The sequence below is a fragment of the Mirounga leonina genome, unplaced genomic scaffold (genome assembly GCF_011800145.1).
Source record: "Mirounga leonina isolate KUSES-001 unplaced genomic scaffold, KU_Mleo_1.0 Mir_151, whole genome shotgun sequence".
NCBI classification, from domain to species: Eukaryota; Metazoa; Chordata; class Mammalia; order Carnivora; family Phocidae; genus Mirounga; species Mirounga leonina.
In genome coordinates, this window is record NW_023270377.1 from 61,623,303 (window position 1) to 61,645,803 (window position 22,501).

At 38.3% G+C, this 22,501-nt stretch overlaps 2 protein-coding genes across 2 annotated transcripts in view; both read left to right on the plus strand.

Moving 5' to 3' along the window:
• The first annotated feature begins 1,010 nt into the window (after nucleotides 1-1,010).
• ABCB11 (ATP binding cassette subfamily B member 11) overlaps nucleotides 1,011-22,501 on the plus strand; it is a 78,963-nt gene continuing 57,472 nt past the window's right edge. The window contains exons 1-6 of the mRNA XM_035007830.1: nucleotides 1,011-1,086; nucleotides 2,916-2,937; nucleotides 5,798-5,849; nucleotides 7,065-7,303; nucleotides 19,618-19,705; nucleotides 20,865-20,998. Coding sequence (XP_034863721.1) covers nucleotides 1,011-1,086; nucleotides 2,916-2,937; nucleotides 5,798-5,849; nucleotides 7,065-7,303; nucleotides 19,618-19,705; nucleotides 20,865-20,998 — 611 coding nt within the window. The remainder of the gene's footprint in view (nucleotides 1,087-2,915; nucleotides 2,938-5,797; nucleotides 5,850-7,064; nucleotides 7,304-19,617; nucleotides 19,706-20,864; nucleotides 20,999-22,501) is intronic.
• On the plus strand, nucleotides 1,358-1,534 carry LOC118012601 (ATP synthase membrane subunit DAPIT, mitochondrial-like). The gene has a single exon (XM_035008313.1). The coding sequence runs from the start codon at nucleotides 1,358-1,360 to the stop codon at nucleotides 1,532-1,534; it is 177 nt and encodes a 58-aa protein (XP_034864204.1).

A 22,501-nucleotide genomic window follows, 5' to 3' on the forward strand; every position in this document is an offset into this window, starting at 1 on the left:
AGGAAGGATGGAAGGAAGGAAGGATGGAAGGAAGGAGGGATGGAAGGAAGGAGGGATGGAAGGAAGGAAGGAAGGAAGGAGGGATGGAAGGAGGGATGGAAGGAAGGATGGAAGGAAGGAGGGATGGAAGGAAGGAAGGAAGGATGGAAGGAAGGAAGGATGGATGGAAGGAAGGATGGAAGGAAGGGGGGATGGAAGGAAGGATGGAAGGAAGGATAGAAGGATAGACAAGCAGAAAGGACAAACAAATAAAAAGTAACTATCCATTCATCAACTAGAGAAAGTCATAATCAATGGTTTGGCTTTATCTTTCTTAATAATTGACTCTTTCATGGAGTTATTGACCAATTAAAAAAATCTGCTTTTTAACATGTATCATATGATCTCACTGATATGAGGAATTCTTAATCGCAGGAAACAAACTGAGGGTTGCTGGAGTGGGGGGTGGGGTGGGAGGGATGGGGTGACTGGGTGATAGACACTGGGGAGGGTATGTGCTCTGGTAAGCGCTGTGAATTGTGCAAGACTGTTGAATCTCAGATCTGTACCTCTGAAACAAATAATGCAATATATGTTAAGAAAAAAAAAAGAAGAAGAAGAAGGTAGCGGGAGGGGAAGAATGAAGCGGGGGAAATCGGAGGGGTAGACGAACCATGAGAGACGATGGACTCTGAAAAACAAACTGAGGGTTCTAGAGGGGAGGGGGGTGGGAGGATGGGTTAGCCTGGTGGTGGGTATTGAGGAGGGCACATTCTGCATGGAGCACTGGGTGTTATGCACAAACAATGAATCATGGAACACTTCATCTAAAACTAATGATGTAATGTATGGGGATTAACATAAGAATAAAAAAAAGATCTGCTTTTTAGTGAAGATTGAAATTGTTAGTGAAAGTTATTTCTTGCACCAAACTGTTCTTTCATTTGGCTACTTTGTTTAAAGAAGAGAAAATAAATAATTACAATGGTTATTTTATTTTATAGGGTTATTGACTGCAGATTGCAGTCACCATGTCTGACTCAGTAATTCTTTGCAGTGTGAAGAAATTTGGAGAGGACAATTATGGTTTCGAGTCAGAAAGCTTCCGTAAGTGGACTTTTTCTCTTACTGTCTCTAACATAAACAGAGGTTAGACAAGCTAGTGAACTTTCAAGGGGCAGAAGAAAACCAACAATAATATGGGGAACAATTACTGGATGCACTTCTTACCCACAAATGGGTGGTTCGCTCCAGAATCAATGTAATAGAATGTTTGAAAATGACAGGTAAAAACACATGAAGTGTGGGTGAATGCGGGGTGGCTGCGTACACTGAAGGACACACCAGTGGAACTGGTACCTTTTGCAAGACTGAAATCATGGCAGGTCCAGAAATTCATGCCCAATTCCATTTCACTGATATCAAAACATGTTTCAACTCTTATACTCTCACAGGTAGAATGAATTATGTACTGGCTACGTATGGAGGCATTGCTTTGATGGTCTTATACTTCAAATTAAGGTCTAAAAAAGCACCAGCTGTGAAAGCAGCATAAACGGATTTTAAACTGTACCTCACCTGTTAAGTTCCCATGCCTGGAGAAGCTAATGTCAACTCATCATGTAATACTCAACCTGTACAATAAATTAAGAACCTAGGAAAAAGAAACCACACAAAGTGTGGGTGAATGAAAATATCTCATCTATAAATATCCAGCACTGGTTATTATTATTGCCTTTATCCATCTATTGTTGTAATTGATTATAGTAGTAATTATTTAGTGAGAAACTACCAAGACTATGTTGGTCAGAATGAGATAATGGGAAAGAGGACCCATACATTAGTACCTAACATCTAGTGAGCACAAGTGATTCCAAGCAATTACTATTATTATTAGTTTTTAAAGATTTATTTACTTATTTGAGGGAGGGAGAGAGAGTGCCCAAGCAGGGGAAAGGGCAGAGGAAAAACATAGGGGAAGCAGACTCCCCACTAAATGCTGAGGGGAAGCCCAACTGAGGGGGCTCCATCTCGGATCCTGAGACCGTGACCTGAGCTGAAACCAAGAGTCGGACGCTTAACCAATTGAGCCACCCAGGTGCCCCGCAATTATTAGTTTTTTAAACAAATCCTATGATTTTACAACTTACAGAAGAAAAAATGAGACTTGAATAAATTTTTTAAAACTTGGCAAAGATTACATAACCAATAATTAATGGAGCCATCATCCTAATCCAGTTCTGATTCCTAAACCCAAGATATTTAATCTCTATCTGTGCTATAATGTCTCTTTACTCTTACTTAAATTAAATTAATTAAAATGCCAGGGAATCAGGATGTGTTGTCCCATGGCGGTGGTTGACATTAACACCATGAAATTCCTTTCCCTGTTTCTTCCCTACACCCATGACCCTGTACCCCACTTTCACTGCCTACCCTCCATTTGCTCTCATCTATGCTGGGGAAAATCATATCCAGCTCAATCCTGTGGTTTCTCCTGGCATGGGAGTGTTAACATCATCTTACTGTCTAGTTAATTTGTAGTCTCAATTTTAAACAGATAAATTCTCATGTTTCTAAGAAACAAAACAATAAATACTTATTTTACTCAGTAGTTCAAAAAATTAGATTTTATTCAGCTAATTTAAAAATGTTGGTCTCCTGTTGACATTCAGAAAATACAAATATGTCATATCCTGTAGAAATATTGAAAAATGTAGTCAAGCTAGCAGTCCTGAACCTGACAGAGTGTTTTCTTGTGTAATGAGAGACAGAGAGAGAGAGAATGAAAAAAAAGGAGAGAAAGGCAAATAGTCATTTTGCTGTGTTCCATGAATAAAGCTAATTTATGGGAATGTTTTCCTGGAGCAAAATTGTTAATGACTATGTTGTTGTGTCATTATTAACTGCTTTGTGCATTGTTTTTATCCTGACAGATAACAATGATAAGAATTCAAGGTAAGTGACTATTTCAACAATACATCATCTTTTCTAGAATAGCTCCCTAATATTCCTTTTAAAGGCACAAAACAGAGATAATATTTTCATGCATCTTGTACTTCTTATAAAATGGCATAGGTAATCCATTCCTTTTCTCTTTAAAACATTGCTGTAATTGATTTCAAAAACCTTTTGAAATATTCCTTCTGTATTGGGTCCAAATCTCCTCCATGTATCCAGCAACACCACAGAATTTCTAACCTAAATGGGCAGAGGAAAAGTTGAACAATTATGATTTCATGAGCACAGGGGAGATCCATAAATCTCAAATTCTTCCCATAGACAAATACAAGAACCCTAAAATTTAATTAGTAGATACTTCTCTTTAGTTTGAGAGTTTAAATTCTCACATAAAAATGTTAATCATACATTGGTATAAATGTAGGACTAGACAGAGTCTAACCTGAGAAGACAGAAGGCAGGCACCAGGCAAGTTCCTAGAAAGAGGTGGTAGGAAGGCAGAGGTTGAAGTTATAAAGGAAATTCTAAGTAATTATATAAGAAAATCTAAGTAAGTAGAGTGCTAGGGTCAGCCTGGGCCTAGAAGAACCACGCTTTTCTCACTGGGTAGAAAAAAGATGAAAACAGGTGTGGGTGTAGATGAATGGCAATGAGAGAATGAATAGGAAGTTTGAGTGAATTCTTCAGTTTTTAGAGGAGATGAATCCATCTTCTGATACATGTGGTAATGTAGAATGAGAAGATCATGGTGAAAGTTTGAGAAAGCTGTGGAGGCAAATGGAACAATCTGTAGACAGATGAAGTACAGTGCTGTAGATTGAGCTAAGACTGGAGATAATATTCATTCATTCATTCATTCATTCATTCATCCATTCATTTCACAAATATTAATTAAGTGCCTACCAGGTGCAGGCACTATTACAAGGGCTTAGGATACAGAAAAGAACAAAATGGGTCAAAACATCTGTCCTTGAGGAGTTTACATTTTAGTGAGGGTGACATAATATGCACCATAAATAAATACAATATATAGCATGGTAGCTAGTAATAATCTATCACTTTCTTTCTAAGAAAAAAAAAAAGCAAACATGGAATGGAGATACGGAATGATGTGGGGAGAAAGTTGAAATTTTAAAGGCTTTGGCCAGGGAAGGTCCCATTGAGAAGGTGAGTTATGAGGGAAAGTCTGAAGGAGATGAGGGGGTTGGTCATGCAGGTATCTGAAGAAAGAGCTTTCTGGCGAGAGGAAACAGCAAGTGCAAATGGTCAGAAGTGAGAATAAATTTGACCTGAACAAAGGTCAGCAAAGAGGCCAAGTGGCTCGGGTGCTGAGAATTGGAGTGCAGTAGGAGGAGCCAAGTTCAGAGAGCCAATTGGCCAGACTGTGGAGGGCCTTGGGCATCTCAGCAAGGACTTGGGATTCTACTCTGAGCTGGAGGGGAAGCTTAGGGCAGCTGACTGTCAGGCATGGCATGTGTTGGCATCAATTCACATGATGGAAAGCTTGTCTCCGGCAGGCCCCACAGCCTGGCTTTGGGAGGACGGGGCAAACAGCTGCATGGAGGCAGAGATGGAGTTTCCAAAGATGTAGTCGGGAAAAGGATTAAGGATGATGGTAAGAATGTAGTCCAAATGGCTGGTGTGGGGTCTGGGATGCATGGGGAAGAAAGCACAATCTTGATGGGGTTTTAACATTTGTAAATTAATGAGGGTTTAAGGGACTGCAGACCTCAACTAAGATGACAAATAGGTGTAGAAGGAGGAAGGAAGTAACAAAACAGGATGCATAGGCCATCCCAGAATGCCAATGGAGTAGAGTAGTTTCTGGTGAAAGAAAGGTCCAGGGTGTATCCATGAATGGATGACTCAGGTGAAGTAGAGATCCCTGGAGTTGAGACAGTCAAAGATGGGTTAGATACAACTTTATGAGAAATGAAATGAGTAAGAAATACTAAGGAAATACAATTTTATGGGAAGTATGGGAGTTTTTAAAACTTTCCCATCATATCAATACTATTTAATGTAGTTGTAAAATTTTTTTTTTAAATTTTATTTATTTATTTGAGAGAGAGAGAATGAGAGACAGAGAGCATGAGAGGGAGGAGGGTCAGAGGGAGAAGCAGACTCCCTGCCGAGCAGGGAGCCCGATGCGGGACTCGATCCCGGGACTCCAGGATCATGACCTGAGCGGAAGGCAGTTGCCCAACCAACTGAGCCACCCAGGCGCCCAGTTGTAAAATTTTTAAGTGCTAGAAGGAAGCTTTAAATCAGCTAATCCAACCACCTCAATTTACATTACAATGAAATGTAAATAGAAACAGGTTAAGGGTCAAGGCTGAGGTCCAACAGTTTTATGTTAGTATAACTGGGAGTACAGAGCATTTTTATTTTCTTTCAGTACCTCTCAGAAAAACTTCACTGAATCTCTGCTGAACATGAGATATAGCTATACTGAAATCTCTGGAAGAGGTAAATCTTAAAAATACGCTTGTTTTTAGGATGCTAGGTTTGGCAAGAATTTCTGTCAGTGGGGACTTTTATTTCTCACTAAAAGATGACTCATAAGGGCGCCTGGGTGGCTCAGTCGTTGAGCGTCTGCCTTCAGCTCAGGTCATGATCCCAGGGTCCTGGGATCGAGTCCCACATCGGGCTCCCTGCTCGGCAGGAAGCCTGCTTCTCCCTCTCCCACTCCCCCTGCTTGTGTTCCTGCTCTCGCTATCTCTCTCTCTGTCAAATAAATAAATAAAAAAAATCTTTAAAAAAAAAAAAAAGGATGACTCATAAAATCCTTACCTAGGGAGAATTTCTGTTTGTTTTGGAAAGAATGGTCTATAAATCCATATGTTTTTCTCTTCAGGTTACAAGATGAGAGGAAAGGTGACAGCAGTCAAGTTGGCTTCTTTCAATTGGTAATAAAACTGTGCTGATTTTTGACATAAATTTTGCAACTGTAAATTGTTCAGATCATGGAGGGAGTGTTAAATCTTTAGTCACTGGCAGGTTTTTAAGTATGGGTTCACTTTTTCAGTCATAAACTTTGCCTATGTAATAACATGCTAAATGGTTAGAATATATTGGTAATTAAATATAAATCCTGGGGCGCCTGGGTGTCTCAGTCAGTTAAGCATCCAACTCTTGATTTCAGCTCAGGTCATGATCTCAAGGTTGTGAGACTGAGTCCTGTGTTGGGTTCCACACTGGGTGTAGAGCCTGCTTAAGATTCTCTCTCGCCCTCTCCCTCCGTCCCTCCCCACTCTCTCTCTCCCCCCTCTAAATAAATAAATAAATAAATAAATAAATAAATAAATAAATAAAATAATATTAAACACATAAATATTATCTGATAGATTAGAAAAGTGTCCTGGAAAATAATCACTAAGCCCATAATTATTTTAGTAAAGAAAATCAGCACAGTAATCATATGATGTATATTTATCCTTATGACATATCTTTGGAAATTCTATAGTGGGTATTTTCCCCAAATTTTCACAAGGTAGAGGCATTTCTAGGCACTAATAGTCACTCTTGTTTGTCACTATCAGTTCTGGGATACAATTTATGCTATTGCTGAATGCTTCACACAGTATTTCTACACAGCTATTGCATCAATGCCAGTGACCACTTCCCACTGAAGTTGTGAATCAATGGCTAAGACCTGAAGTCAGTTCTTTAGGTAAAGAGAATGAATTCAGAGACTAGGAAAGAAATAACATAAACTAGCAATGTAAGAGTCTAGTGTTTTAGATAATTGATATACAACTTATTTTTTTAAAAAGATTTTATTTATTTATTTGAGAGAGAGCAAAAGCGAGAGAGATCATAGAGGGAGAGACAGAGGGAGAAGCAGACTCCCCACTAAGCAGAGAGACTGATGTGGGGCTTGATCCCAGGACCCTGGGATCATGACCTGAGCCAAAGACAGACGCTTAACCAACTGGCTCACCCAGGTCCCCCGATATACCATTTATTTTGATAAAATTAGTGAAAACTCTACTGTTCAACTAAGATGATTCCCATAAATTTGGTGCTGAATGCTATTTATCAGAATCTAGTAACTAAAATTAAATAGTCCTACTTCTCCTGCTTTTCACCATAGATGATCTCTGAATCCTTTGTTTTTCAAGTTTCGATTCTCTTCAACGACTGACATTTGGCTGATGTTTGTGGGAAGTTTATGTGCATTTCTCCATGGACTATCCCATCCAGGCGTGCTCCTCATTTTTGGCACAATGACAGATGTTTTTATTGAATATGACACTGAATTACAAGAACTCAAGATCCCTGGAAAAGCATGTGTAAACAACACTATAGTATGGATCAACAGCTCCCTTAACCAGAATGTGACAAATGGAACTCGGTGTGGGTAAGCTGCTATTTTTTATTTTTTACTTTTTTTGCTCATATATTAAATTGTAATTCAAAATGTGTAAATGGGATTTTATTAGCTGAACTGCAGTGATATCTAACACAGAGTGAACAGAAACATAAATTTAACCCACATTTCTGCAAATTACTCTGCCCTGAGGTTCTTCCTATCTTACCAGGTTTTTAAATCCTAACAAAAAAACAGAATTGGAAATTATCCATTAAATGTGTCACCCAAATTTAAGCACTTGATAGACTATAGGCTTGAGGATGAACACTACCAGTATACTAGGAAGGTAAGCCATGAATTTTACTTGAGTCCTTGTCATGTCTCATGTCTTATATGTAAGACTGCTTTTAGTTCCTTAACTCCTTTCTGCCTCTTAGCTTCTGTGGCTGTGGCTAATGGTCCACTTGATCTTCAGCCTTCTTTCTATAATAGGAAATTCATTAGTGTGCTACAGCACTTGGAGTAGGGGCTGCTTGGTCTCAGTAGTTGAGTTTCTATGGAAGAGTGGCGTGGCACTATAAACAGAAGGGGGCCACGCTGTATTAGCTAGAACCCACTGTGCTACTACTCATTTTGTGATAAGCCCAACAGGCTGCCTTGTAAGCAGTGAGTCCGTATTGTTCATGGTGCTGACTCACTGTCACAGCATGAACTTTGCAGCCTGGCTCACACTGCCTCAGGGCCAGAACAAGCTCATTTGCATGTATGAACCTGCACACTCAGGTTCAAGAGCCAAGGGCAGGGCACATCCTGACTAGAAAGACACTTGGAATAGCTCCCTAGGCAAATTTATATTTTTCACCTTCATTTAAAAATTTTTCTACGTATTTCATTTAGATTATGAACAAATCCTTCTAAACCACCGATCTGTGCCATAATATTATCTACTGTTAGGGTGTTCCATTCATTCACTCATTCAACCAAAATTTTTTGAACACCAACTACATACCAGGAACTTGTGTAAGCCTCAAGTCATGGTCCTTATCTTCAACATGGCGTTTAGGTGTAGTCAGTAAAATCATCATTAAATCAAAGACCATTCAAATATATATGTAGTTACAGCTGGTTAGTACTTGACAGAAAAATACAAGACAATATGCAAAGTGCAGCATTACCCTTTAAAAAACAATAAGCTTAATATTAGAAATAAATTTCCTAATATGTGTGTGTATATATATATATGTGTATATATATATGTTCTTTTATATGTATGTGTATATATATATGTTCTTTTCTAAATTTGGAAGTAAGATTCGGAACAGTTTGTATAAAAGAATTACTGTTGTCAATAACAGTCTTTTAAGTCTTTCTTTTATGTTGCAGGACAAAAATGAATTGGTTTTTTACAGAGTAGTTCGACTACAAAATGTAAGGTTAAATTACTTCCCCCTTTGAAAAAAATGCATTCAGACTTATGTATGATGTAAATTGATCCAAATCATTAATAACGTTTATGAAGGTAAAATTTTCTAGGGAAAATTCCTGAAAGTATAGCCTGTTATGCCTTAAAATTTGGTAATAAATGTTAGAGGGGCCAAAATTTGAGACATATCTATGATAACAAGTGCTCATAAATATTTATTAGATGATTTAAAGAATGAATTTACCATTAACATCTGTATCACTAACATCCAGTAGAAAAGAATTTACTGTGGCTACCCATTACTCACACTTTATTTGTTCTTACTAAGTCATATACTTGAAGGTGAGCAAATAGTGCAAAGCAAGTAGGGCTTTCAGAAGCTCATTGGCTTTTGCTGAATTCATATGATACAGAACATGTAAATGGATATTTGTCCTTTTTTAAAAAATTTCATATGAGTATCTGGAATTGTGTAGACCACACCTTTCTCAAGCCTTTTCTTTACCAGGATCTCCTTTGATGAGTTAAATACTTTGTGAATTATTATGGTCTCTGACATGACTACTGTTTTACTTCTGGGTAAATATTTGTTTAGCTTTTATGTAGTTAAGATCACTGTGAAAATGGACTTGGGTGGGACAGAAGAGAAGGGAGTGCACACTTTGCTACCTGTAAGTAGTTAACAAGCCTCCAGAATTACTCAACTCTTTTGTACTTTTTTTCTTGGAAAAAGTATATCATTAAAAGTACAATTTCTCCACCTATTATATTAGGTATATTAGTCTTGGACAAGGCTAATCCATGATTTTATCAACATAAGCATGCATGTGTAATGGTAGGAGCAGGTTTTTCTCCTTCATTTCACTGGTTGGTTTCTACATATCAATTGTAATCCACTGGATGGAATTTTTAGGCAAAGCCTTCCAAATGGCTCTCAGTGCATAATGCTGAAAAGTATTATAGAACATCAGGCCACCCGATTAGTTTATCAGTATTTATTTGCTCCGAATAGTCAAATAATAAGGCAAAAGAATGAGAAATGACTGAAGGGGAAGTCCAAAGAGTCCAAATACCACAGTGCAGCTTCTTTTTATTTTCTTTTATCCAATTGAAGTGTAAAAATTCAAACGGAAACCACAAAGTTTTGTGACTTAATTGTGGAAGTGACATACCATAATTGCTGCCATTTTCTATTGGTCACACAACCAACCCTGGTATAATCTGGGAAGGGACCATACAACAGTGTGAATACCAGGAGACAAGAACAATTAGGGGCTCCTTAGAGGCTGACTACTGCAGCCATTGAGAAGTTTGATTCCTCATTTCCCCCACATGTGAATGCATCAAAGTAGAAACCAGCCTGCATTTTCTCTTGGATTTCAGTCAGTTTTGTTAACAATGTTCAGTTAGTGTATGCATTCAAGCACTATGTTGAAGTTAGACACTGTAAAACCATACATTTTTAAAACAGCTTTATTGAGACACAATTCACATACCATGAAATTTACCAACTTAAGGTGTACAACTCAATGGTTTTTAGTATTTCACAGAGTTGTGCACCCACCACTATAATCAATTTTAGAACATTTTTATTACTACAAAAAGAAACCCATACCCCTTAGCTATCACTCTCCAATTCCCCCATTCCTCCTTCAGCCCTAGACAACCACTAATCTACTTTCTGGCTCTGTAGATTTGCCTATTCTGGACATTCCATACAAATGGAATCCCACAATATGTGGTCCTTTGTGATTGGCTTCTTTAACTTAAGGTTTTCAAGGTTCATCATACTGTAGCATGAATTAGGACAGCCTAGCATGTGTCTATCCTGGGGAATGCTCCATGTGCACTTCTGGGGAATATGTATTTTGTTATTATTGGATGGAATGTTCAAAAGATGTCTGTTAGGTCTAATTGGTTTATGGTGTTATTCAAGTCTTCTATTCCTAGTTGTTCTATCCAATACTGAAAGTATGGAGTTGTGATCTCTGACTATTATCATTGAACTATCTATTTCTACCCTTGAATCTGTCACACTTTGCTTCATGTGTTTGGGGGCTCTGTTTTTAGATGCATATATGCTTAAAATTGCTATAATCTTTTGATAGATTGACCCTTTTATCATTACCAAATGATTTTTATTTCTAGTAGCAATTTTTTTAAGTTTATTTTGTCTTATATTAGTATAGCCACTCTTGGTTTGTTATGGTTGCTCTTTACCATGACACATCTTTTTCTATACTACTTGCAACTTGTTCAAATTTTTGACTCAAAAATGTGTTTCCTGTAGACAGCCTATAGTTGGAGCTTGCTTGTTTTTTTTTTTTTAATTTATCCAGTCTGACAATCTCTGCTTTTTGATTGGATTATTTAATCCATTACCTATAAAACTAACCTACCTGACTCTAAAAGAGTGGATAAAAGAAGGTTAGAGATCTCAGGACCCAAATAATGACATGGTTGTGAGTTCCTTGGATTTTCTTTAGGCCTCATATGTACTAGATTGGGTGTTGGGAAAGCTGTAACCTAGAAATACCAATGAGCACAGACCACAAAACTCAATAAAATTCTGCTCTCTCTAGATAATAGACCACAAAGAGGCAGCTTGACAGAAGAATTTCAGGCAATAACTATTCTACTCAAGCCAACACCACAGAACAAAACAAAACACACATAACCTCACTCTTACCCATGCCAGCAAAGGTTGAGTTGGGGGCCTAGACTTTCATCTTTGCCAGGTATCAGTGAGCCCCTGCTGTGTCTCTCCCCTACCCAACTCCTGTGGTGTCAGTGAAGAATATGTGGAGGCCTCAACCACCCCTAATGTAATGAGAAACCTCTTTCCCTACCTGCTTGGGTAGGATCAGAGAGTCAGGACATTCATCACCACCCCTGTGGAAGAGAAAATCAAGACATTTTCAGATGAGGGAGATGAAGAGAATTTATTGCCAGCTGACTTACCTAAAGGAAGTTCTTTGAACAGAAAGGAAACAATAAAATAAATCTTGGATATTAAGTAGGAAGAACATCGTAAGCAAAACCATGGGTAAATATAATAGACTTTCCTCCTCCTCCTGAGTTTTCTAAATTATGTTTGATGGTGGAAGCAAAAATGCAAACACTGTCTGATATGGTCCTATTGTAACACTGTCTGAGGTGAGTGTGATTTGGAAATATTAAAGACAATTAAAACATTAACAGGGCAGAGTAAGGGTATATAAAGGGAGTTAGTTTTGTTTGTTTGTTTTTTAAAGATATTATTTATTTATTTGACAGAGAGAGACAGCAAGAGAGGGAACACAAGCAGGGGGAGTGGGAGAGGGAGAAGCAGGCTTCCCGCTGAGCAGGGAGCCTGATACGGGGCTCGATCCCAGGATGCTGGGATCATGACCTGAGCTGAAGGCAGATGCTTAACGACTGAGCCACCCAGGCACCCTGGGAGTTAGTGTTTTTATACCCTGTGCAAACTGGTAAAATGACACTAGCTGACTATAATAAGTGATATACCTATAATGGAATTCCTAGAGCAACCACTAAAAAAGCTATACAAAGAGATACAGTCAAAAACCCTACAGATAAAATTGAATTCTAAAAAATGTTTGAGGGACGCCTGCCTGGCTCAGTCAGTTAAGCATCTGATTCTTGATCTCAGCTCAGGTCTTGATCTCAGGGTTGTGAGTTCTAGCCCAGCACTGGGCTCCATGCTAGGCGTGGAGCCTACTTAAAATAAAATAATAAGATTAAATAAAATAAATTAAAAATTTTTTAAAAGTTTGAGTAGCCCATAAGAAAGCAGGGGGAAGAAAACAGAAAAATAAAAAACAGAAAGAACAAACAGAACACAAAAAATAAAATGTTGCACTTGAGCCCTAACATATCAATAATTATATTAAATTTAAATGATTTAAATATACTAAATACAACAGAGATTGGCAGAATGGGTTTTAAGATAATCCAACTACATGCTATTTATGAGAAAATCACTTTAAAAAATATAGGCAAGTTGAGGGGTGCCTGGGTGGCTCAGTCGGTTAAGCGTCTGACTCTTGGTTTTGGCTCAGGTCATGATCTCAGGGTTATGAGATGGAGCCCGGCCTTGGGCTCTGTGTTCAGCTGGGAGTCTCCTTGAGATACTTTCTTCTCTCTCTCCCTCTGCCCCTCCTCCTGCTCGCACTTTCTCTTTCTAAAGAATGGAAAAAGATTTATCATGCAAACATTAATCAAAAGAAAGCAGAAATGGCTATACTGATATGAGATAAAATAGACTTTGGAACAAAGAAAATTCCAGAGACAAAGAGGGACATTATACAGTGATAAAAGGGTCAATCTGCCAGGAAGACACGGCAATCTTAAATGTGTACTCACCAAACAACAGACCTGCAAAACATGTGAAGCAACAACTGATAGAATGGAAAGAAAAAAGAGACAAATCAAAATTATAGTAGACCCCTGAAATATCCATCTCTCACCAATTTATAGAACAGGTAGACATAAAATTATCAAGGATATAGAAGAACTCAACACCAGCAACCAACAGGATCTAATTGACATCTATAGAACATTTCACTCAACAACCACATAATACATATTTTTTTCAAGTGCCTACAGATAGACCATACCCTGAGCCATGAAACAAACCTCAACAAATGTAAAATAATTGAAATAATAGAGTGCATTCTCTGACCACAATGGAATCAAAGTAGAAATCAAAATGAGAGATAATGGAAAGCCTCCAAATTCTTGGGAATCAGACAACAGACTTCTAAATAATCCATAGGTCAAAGATGAAGTCTCAAGGGAAAAATTTTAAAAATTGAACTGGATGAAAAGGAAAACAGAAAATGTAAAAATCTGTAGGACACAGCTCATACAGGGCTTAGAGGAAAATTTATAGCACTAAATGCATACATTACAAAAGAGGAAACATCTCAAATTAAACATCTAAGTTTCCAACTCAAGAACCTAGAAGAAGAGCAAAATACAGAAATGTATACAGAAAATGTATGAGAAGATATAATAAAGATAAACAAACAAATAACAGGAAATCAATGAAATACGCCATAACCAAGTAGAGTGTATTCTAGAGAAGCGTACGTGGTTCAGTATAAGAAACACAGTCAATGTAATCCACCATGTTAGCAGGTTAATACAGAAAACCACGTGATGATCTCTATCGATGTAGAAAAAGCATTTAAAATTTCAATATCCATCCATAATAAAAACTCAGAAAACTAGGAACGGAAAGGAACTTCTTCAACTTGAAAAAGGACATCTACAAAAAAGTCCTATGGCTAACATTATACTTAAAGGTGGAAGATTGAATATTTTCTCCCTAAGACTGGAAACAAGGCAAGGATAGATGCTTTCACTGCTATTATTCAACACAGTACTCAAAGTTCTAGCTTATACAGTAAGGAAGGAAAAGAATATTGATTTAATACTTAATACATTACTGAACGGTACACTTAAAAATGGTTAAGTTGGTAAATTTTATGTTATGTGTTCTTTATTACAATCAAAAAATTTTTAATGAAAAAAATACAAATCTAAAAGGAAGAAATACACCCATTTATTTTGGATATGATATTATTGTCAACATAGAAAATTCCAAAGGATCTACAAAAATATCCTAGAACAAATAAATGAGTTTAGCAAAGTCATAAAATACCAGATAAACATACAAAATTTAGTGGTATTTCTACCTACTAGCATTGAATATGTGGGCACCAAAATTCAAAATATAATGCCAAAACTTAAAATAAAATAAAAACAAAACAAAATACAATGCCATTTACAATTGCTCAAAAAATTTATTTAGGTGTAAATCTAACAAAATATGTACAGGACTTACATGCTGAAAAATGCAACATGCTGATGAAAGAAATCAAAGACCTAAACAGATGGAGAGACATACCTTGCTAATGAATTGGAAAATTCAGTATAGTAAAGATGTCAATTCCCCCAAACTAATATGTAGCTATAATAAAATTCCTATCAAAATCTCAGCAAGATATTTTAATAGATACAGACAAGATAACTCTAAAATTTATATCAAAAGGCAAAAGAACTAGAATATCTAAAACAACTTTGAAAAAGAAGAATAAAGTGTGAGGAAACAGTCTACCTGATTTCAAGACATATTATATAGCTACAGCAATCAAGGTTGTGTGGTATTGACAGAGGAACAGAACAGAGAACTCAAACATAGACCCATGCAAACATGTCCAATTAATTGTTGGCAAAGGTGGAAAGGAAATTCAATGGAGAAAATACAAACTTTTTATCAAATGGTGTATGACTAGTTGGACATCCGTAGGGATGAACCCATACAAAAAATAGCTCAAAATGGGTTTTGGACTTAAATGTTAAAAATAAACTATAAACTTTTAGAAAAATATGTGGGTGACCATTTTCATGTCTAAGGCTAGACAAAGAGCTTTTAGACTTGACACTAAAAGTACAATCCATAAAAAGAAAAATTGTTGAATTGGATTTCATCAAAATGAAAAACTTTAGCTCTGCAAAAGACTCTGTGAAGAGGATGAAAAGAAAATCTACAGACTGGGAGAGCATATTTGTGAATTATATATCTAACAAAGGACTAGGATCTAGAAAATAAAAAGAGCTCTCCAAATTCAATGGTTAGAAAAACTCCAATTTGAATATGGGAAAAACACAAGAACAGACATTTCACTAAGGATATAAAGACGGCAAATTCGCACATGAAAAGATATTTAGCAACACTGGTGGTTAGGGAATGCAAATTAAAATCAAAATGAGATATCAGCACAAATCTATCAGAATGGCTAAAATAAGATAGTAATAACACCAGAGCTGGTGGGGATGTGGGAGAATGGATCACTTATACCTTGCTGGTGGGAATGCAAAATGGTGCAGGTACTCTGGAAAATAGTTTGACAATTAAAAAAAAAAATTAAGCATGCAAGTCTTATACAACCCAGAAATTCTACTGTTGGGGATTTATCCCAGAGAAATGAAAACCTATACATAAAGGTTATAGATCCTTTATTTGTAACAAAAACTGGAAACAACCCAGATATCCTTCAATGGGTGAGTGGTTAAACCAACTGTGACACATTTATACCATGGAATACTACTTAACAATAGAGAGGAACAAATAATTTATGAAACTTTAAAGAATTATGGTGAGTAAAAAAAAAAAGCCAACCAACACCAAAAGGTTATATACTGTGTGATTCCATTTATATAATATTCTTCAAATGACAAAACTGTAGCAATAGCGAACAGATAGGAGGTAGCCAGGGATTAAGGGGGGAGTGGAGGCTGGATGCAAGCATGTGTAGATGTAAAAGGGTGACATGAACAATCGTTGGGGTGATGAGAACATTCTGATCTTGATTATATCAATGTCAACATCCTGGTTGTGATATTGTCCTGTCGTTTTGCAAGGTATTACCAAAGGGCGTATATCTTTTTGTATTACTTCTCACAATTGCATGAGAATCCACACTTACCTCAAAATAAAAAGTTGCATGAAAAACAAACCAACAAAAAAATAGCTTCCTGGGTGAAAAAAAATTGTCATAGATTCTCTGAAAGGAAATTCCAGCCATTCTGGCAGTAAGCTACCACAGTGTATAGATGTTCCGTAAAGCAGCTTTACCCAGTGATCTGCCATTTGTCCACAGGCTGATGTCCTATGCATTAAGACAGAGGCTCCAACATTCTGAGAGTAGGACGTGGGCACGTTTCTGCCAACCTGTGATGCTCATTTTGGAGCTGACACTGATTTCACTCTAAAATGTTAATGCTACAGGGTCTACAGTGCATGAAAACCATTGAAAGGAAAACTCGATGTTAAGCAATGCACCTTGTCATAAAGACCTCCTAGGTATTTAAAATGAAAGTCCTATGGCTTTAGTAAATCTGAAACCTTGAGGTATAAATTGAGTACTTTGATTTTATGCTGCATTTATTTTTCATTAAAAGCAAGTAAGAATCCACATATCTTAATAATTTGTAAAATATATCTTACCTCTCCCCCCTAATTGTCATCTTTCTGCCTTCTCCTCTCTTCAACAAATGAGCCAGGAGAATCTTAATTTAGTCAAGTAGATGTATGTCAATTTTGCTGTTAAAAAGAAAGGCACCCATTTGGTGAGCCAAATCACCTGCACACTTTAAAAAATCCTTGCCAGGATTTTATAACCACAAGAAAACTTTCCACCAGATGATAAAAAATTTGATGTGCAGTCAAAAGAGCCAAGCCAGCTTGCTTGTTTCCTTCCTATCAGTTTTTCTGATAGGTTTGTCCTGTTGTTCCAGAAATATTCTCAAGTAGTTTTTAAAACCCCAATAACTTCTTATCCCCAAGAATAAAATAAAAATGAGTTCACCATTCATCTCTGGGGTGCCTCAGGAATGAACAGAATCATAAACTACACATGTCCTTATCCACACCATCCAGCAATGATATAATTCTCCTGAAGTTTGCCCCAATAAATTCTGGAGATGGGTCAGTGCTCAGTATTTTCAGTCTGAGTAGGTCTGTTTGTACCTCGCAGCTGTGTCTTCCATGGCAGCCATTTGTCCCCTCTGCTTAGAGCGTGTGTAGAAGGAACGCACCACAGGAAATCTAAGTAAAACTCTTTTGACAAATACTCCTAGTTCTCTGTTTTTGGACACCCAAATTTCATTTCACAATGAAAAAATTCACAGAAAACTAAGAGTGTGGCCTCATTTACACACTAGAAGTCTTTTTCTTCATTATGCATCCTATCCAGAGATACTTAATTTTTGTGAGAACCTCTGATTGTGGATACTTACATATAAGTTTTTTAGGTCTTGTTCATTCTTGGGGTTCCCTTAAACCATCATAAAAGACCAGAAATGTGGTCAACAGACATATTAGCTGTTTTGGAGACTATCCCTCCAAAGAAGGGTTGAACAAGGCAATTATTTCCCTTCCTTATAAGTATTTTAAAAGTCAAAGCAAAATAAAGAAACATTTGTTGAGGTATTGTGTCTGTTATGTGTAAGGTATTGTGCAAGGCTTCGGGCAGCGTGAGCAAGCAGCCTAAACCAAGCCCTTGCCCTCAAGTGGCTTGCAATCTAGCAAAACAAACATAAATCTATTCAGTATAAATATATTCAATGAAGATATTGAGTAATAGTGCGAGATGGCAATAAAATCTGGCATAATAATAACAATAGCTTGTTCTGAATTAAAGAAATTTTCCTTCACCACGTAGTCCAAGTTCAGCAGAGGGAGAGAACAAGTCAAGCTTGGGTCCCAGAAGAGAGGTCTGACGGGGAGCAGAGAGCTCGGAGGATGAGAGCCCCTCTGTGGAAGGTGCTGCTTCCCGGTTTTCTAAAGAAATGGACTCGCTATCATTTAGAGCATCCTCAAGGGTCGGAATTGTTATCAACCAAGATGTCAATGTTCCAAGTACCCTATTCTTTATTTTCTGAAAGCAATTTCAGACTACTTTGTGCCTCCCCTCCCTAGCCCTGCCAACCCCCAAGCCCTGTGCCGCAGCGCGGTAGCTGCGCTGAAAAAAACAAAAACAAAAAACGCTGTAGAGCTTTCTCGCTATTCCCCACAAATTCTCACCTTAGAAATTGTACCAGAGAGTGAAACCCCCTGGGCGGCAGTCAGCAGAAGGACTAGCTGATACAGTGTTTTTGTCCTTCTTTGGGATGACGACACACACATTTTTTTTTTTACCTTTTTTTTTTATTCTTATGTTAATCCCCATACATTACATCATTAGTTTTAGATGAAGTGTTCCATGATTCATTGTTTGTGCATAATACCCAGGACACACACATTTTTGAGTGTCACTTTGAGATGGAAGAGTTGAAAAGCTGGCTTAGATTCCTGGAGGAGGTAATAGTAAAGCCTCCCGATTTACAGTCCACGCCAGTGTCTTTGCAGACACCAGTCTGGCTTTTTATTTTATTTTATTTTATTTTTATTTTTTTAAAGATTTTATTTATTTGACAGAGAGAGACAGCGAGAGCAGGAACACAAGCAGGGGGAGTGGGAGAGGGAGAAGCAGGCTTCCTGCCGAGCAGGGAGCCCGATGTGGGACTCGATCCCAGGACCCTGGGATCATGACCTGAGCCGAAGGCAGACGCTTAACGACTGAGCCACCCAGGCGCCCCAGTCTGGCTTTTTAAAAGCTCTCCCTAGCACTGATTCCTCCATCACTGCGTAACGAGCCGGAGTGAAGGGCCTCAGTAGACAGAGCACTGACTGGGCTGCCGTCTTACTGCCTCTGGCCTCCAACTGCCAGCGAGTCATTTCTGCCTATAAACAGGAAGGGGGCGGGGGCGCCCGGGGGTCTCAGATGGTTAAGCGTCTGCCTTCGGCTCAGGTCATTGTCCGGGGGTCCTGCAATCGAGCCCCGCATGGGGTTCCCTGCTCAGCGGGGAGTCTGCTCCTCCCTCTCTCTGCTCTTCCCCCCCCCATGCTCTCTCTCCTTCCCTCAAATAAATAGATAATATCTTTTATTTTTATTTTTTTTTAAAGATTTTATTTATTTATTTATTTGAGAGAGAGAGAGAATGAGAGAGAGAGAGCACATGAGAGGGGGGAGGGTCAGAGGGAGAAGCAGACTCCCCGCTGAGCAGGGAGCCCGATGCGGGACTCGATCCCGGGACTCCAGGATCATGACCTGAGCCGAAGGCAGTCGCTTAACCAACTGAGCCACCCAGGCACCCTAGATAGTATCTTTTAAAAAAACAAAATGAAAACGAAGGGAGTAGGCAGCTTTGCTGGACTTGGTACCACACCAGGTCTAGGTAGAGATTTGGTTGGATGGATGGTAATTCTACATAGATAAGAAGGCTTACGCATATTTCATATTTTATTTTCCTCTGTACCCGCAAATGTAATCTTTGCTAAGCTTGACCCTACTTCTGAATCTTAACATTTCCCCCTCCTCTTTTGAAGGTTGCTGGACATTGAAAGTGAAATGATCAGATTTGCCGGTTACTATGCTGGGATCGCTTTGGTAGTACTTATCACAGGATATATTCAAGTGAGTGGCTCCTCCATTTTATTTATAGATCAACATCTGGGCTCAGAGACATTACAATGAACTGCAAAGTGCACTCTCTAACTTTTAAGTTGTTCGGAAGCCCTAAGGACTACAGTTTTATTTGGAGGTGGAGGGGGGATGAGAGGATGGGGAAGGATTCTTCTCAGACAGGGAGGAAAATACACGCAGTTGTCTAGAGGGACGGAGACTAAACTGAATTTCAATGCCCTGTCCTCCCCCACCCCCTCTATTTCATCTTCTAAACTCAAAAATAGGTGGTTGTGGGTGTGTTTGTAAAGGGAGTGTGGCACCCTGGAGAAAGCCATGCATGAGGGGGGTTGGAGGAAAGCAAACTTTACTTTTTTTTTTCTCTTTCACTGATAAAATCTCACCAATCTGTGTTCCAACCCCAATTCTGTAAAGTTGATCTAGTCTAGATTTAAGCCATGGAAGGGCCTGGAGTTACTTAATCCTTATTAAAGAAGAAAAATATTTCATCTTTTACCTTCTTCTGTAGAAGAAATAATGAATCCCCTCAACCCGCATTCATTCAAGAATTCCAGGAAGTTCATGTTCACTGTAAAGAGAAATGAATCCATTTTCCCCATTCTGGTACTGAGAGTTTTAATGACAGCCTGACTTTGCTTGGGTGGGGACAGCTAACAGTAGATTCCCTGTTTATGTCATAATTTTTGTCTTCCTTTCTCTGAAAAATCATTGTCCAACAGTCTGAAAACTATGCATACATGCTTGTTGGCAGGCCTCTCGGCGGGGGGGGGGGGGGGGGGGGGGGGGGGCGGGGGGAATACACTCAGAAGCTCCTTGCAAAAATAGGGATATAAGAGCAAGAATTTCTTTTTGGCACTGTGAGCCTTCCTTTACGCATGCAGAAAGTGAAGCTTGGTAAGGCTAGATCTACAGGTGGCAAAACCAAATTCACACCCAAACCTTCTAGCTTCCCTGGCCACAGCTGTTCCGCTCACCCCACTTTCAGCAGCAGGTGCCTGAGCTCACATGGCACGTCCCATGACTTGGCATTCTGTGAATCACTTTCCTCTCTTTCTCAAGGCTTATATTGAAAGTATTTTCTTCTGAAAAGAGAAGGAATGAATGAATATTTTTAACATCACAATGCCAAACATCCTTGCTCCATTTTCAGATATGCTTTTGGGTGATTGCTGCAGCTCGTCAGATACAGAAAATGAGAAAAGTTTCCTTTAGGAAAGTAATGCGAATGGAAATAGGATGGTTTGACTGCAATTCCGTGGGAGAGCTGAATACAAGATTTTCTGAGTAAGTGGCTGGTAGGAGGTTTTAATGTATGTGTCCGCTTTTGATCATAGAACCCTTGTTTCTAAATTAAATAACAATTAGAAACACATTTTCAGTTATTTTGGATACATTTTGTCTCTTAAGTTGGGCTTTTACAGGTAACATGCTTTTTTCATAGGTAATGCTTTATCCGATATGATTATTAACAATTGAAAGCCAGGATACTACAATTTTGTTTGTAGGCCCTGGATTAAAATATTAGAAATGAAGGATTACAGAAGAGAGTTGAAAGAAGTAGGGCTATTTGGCCTCTAAAAGAGAGACTGAGGGATGTCACAGTCCATGTATCTATAGGGAAAAACAATGTACTTAGAATGAATTATCTTGCCTTGTCTGTTGAGGTCATTTCTGCACATAAAAACAAAGACCAAAAAAAAAAAAAAATCCAAAATAGTTTGAGAAACATTGAAACTAAACAATTGGATTTAAATCTGGTTTATACCTAAAGACCAGTTGGGGTAATTGATAACCCCCCCTCCCCTCCTCCTCCAAGTATTCTGAATGAGCCCTGAGTAATTAGAAGCAATTGAACCCTATTGAATTGAACTTTGGGGTCCCATGAGGTCCCATGAGAGAGTGTGTAGTATAGTGAAGACCAAAGACTGAATGTTGGGATACTTAGATTCTAGCACTCATTCTGCCCCTTACTTACTGTGATCTTGAATAGATACTTAACCTTGCTGGAATACAATTGTCAAATCTCTGGGTAATATCTTAGGTCCTTTTTTGCTATTAAGTCCTAAGCCCTATTTGCTCCATCTAAACAAGAGATTATGAGAATGTTGCTAGGAATATGAATTTAATGTAATTATATTCAACCTATATTCTAGAGGACTTACCGTATGCAAGCCATAAAAATAAACCACACAACTCCTGATCTCAGGGAACTTACAGCCTTGTTGGAGGGATAAAAACTGCAAGTAAATAAATAAAGCTGACACATTGATAGCTTACTATACTCTAAGCACTGTTCTATATACTTAACATATATTAACTAATCCTCATTACAACCCATTGAGGTAGGTTCTGTCTTTATCCCCATTTTACAGATGAGGAAACTAAGGTACAGAAAGTTTAAGTAATTTGCCCAGGAAGAGCTTGTGCTCAAATTCGGAGTCTGGCCCCAGAGTCTGTGATCTTAACCACTATTCTATACTACCTATAAGCAGAATGCAGTAATTATATACACGTACACACACAAACACAGATTCATTACATTGCTATGCAAACACAGGGAGGACTATATTAGTTTTTCCTCGAGGGTTTTTATGAATTAGGTAGCGTGTGGGTTGCACCTTGAGGCTGAAAGGATTTAGCAGGTATAAAGAAGGAAAGAAGGGCTCTTCAGGACAGACCAAGAATATGAGCTATAGAAAGAAAGGGACAGATAAGATGGTTTCTGAAAGTCTTTGTCAACATCGAATGGACACCAGTTGGGAAACCTGGGTTGAGGAAAACTTTACT

Excerpts from the sequence above, each read along its gene's own strand:
- LOC118012601 (XM_035008313.1), top strand. The coding sequence starts at position 1,358 with ATGGCAGGTCCAGAAATTCATGCCCAATTCCATTTCACTGATATCAAA.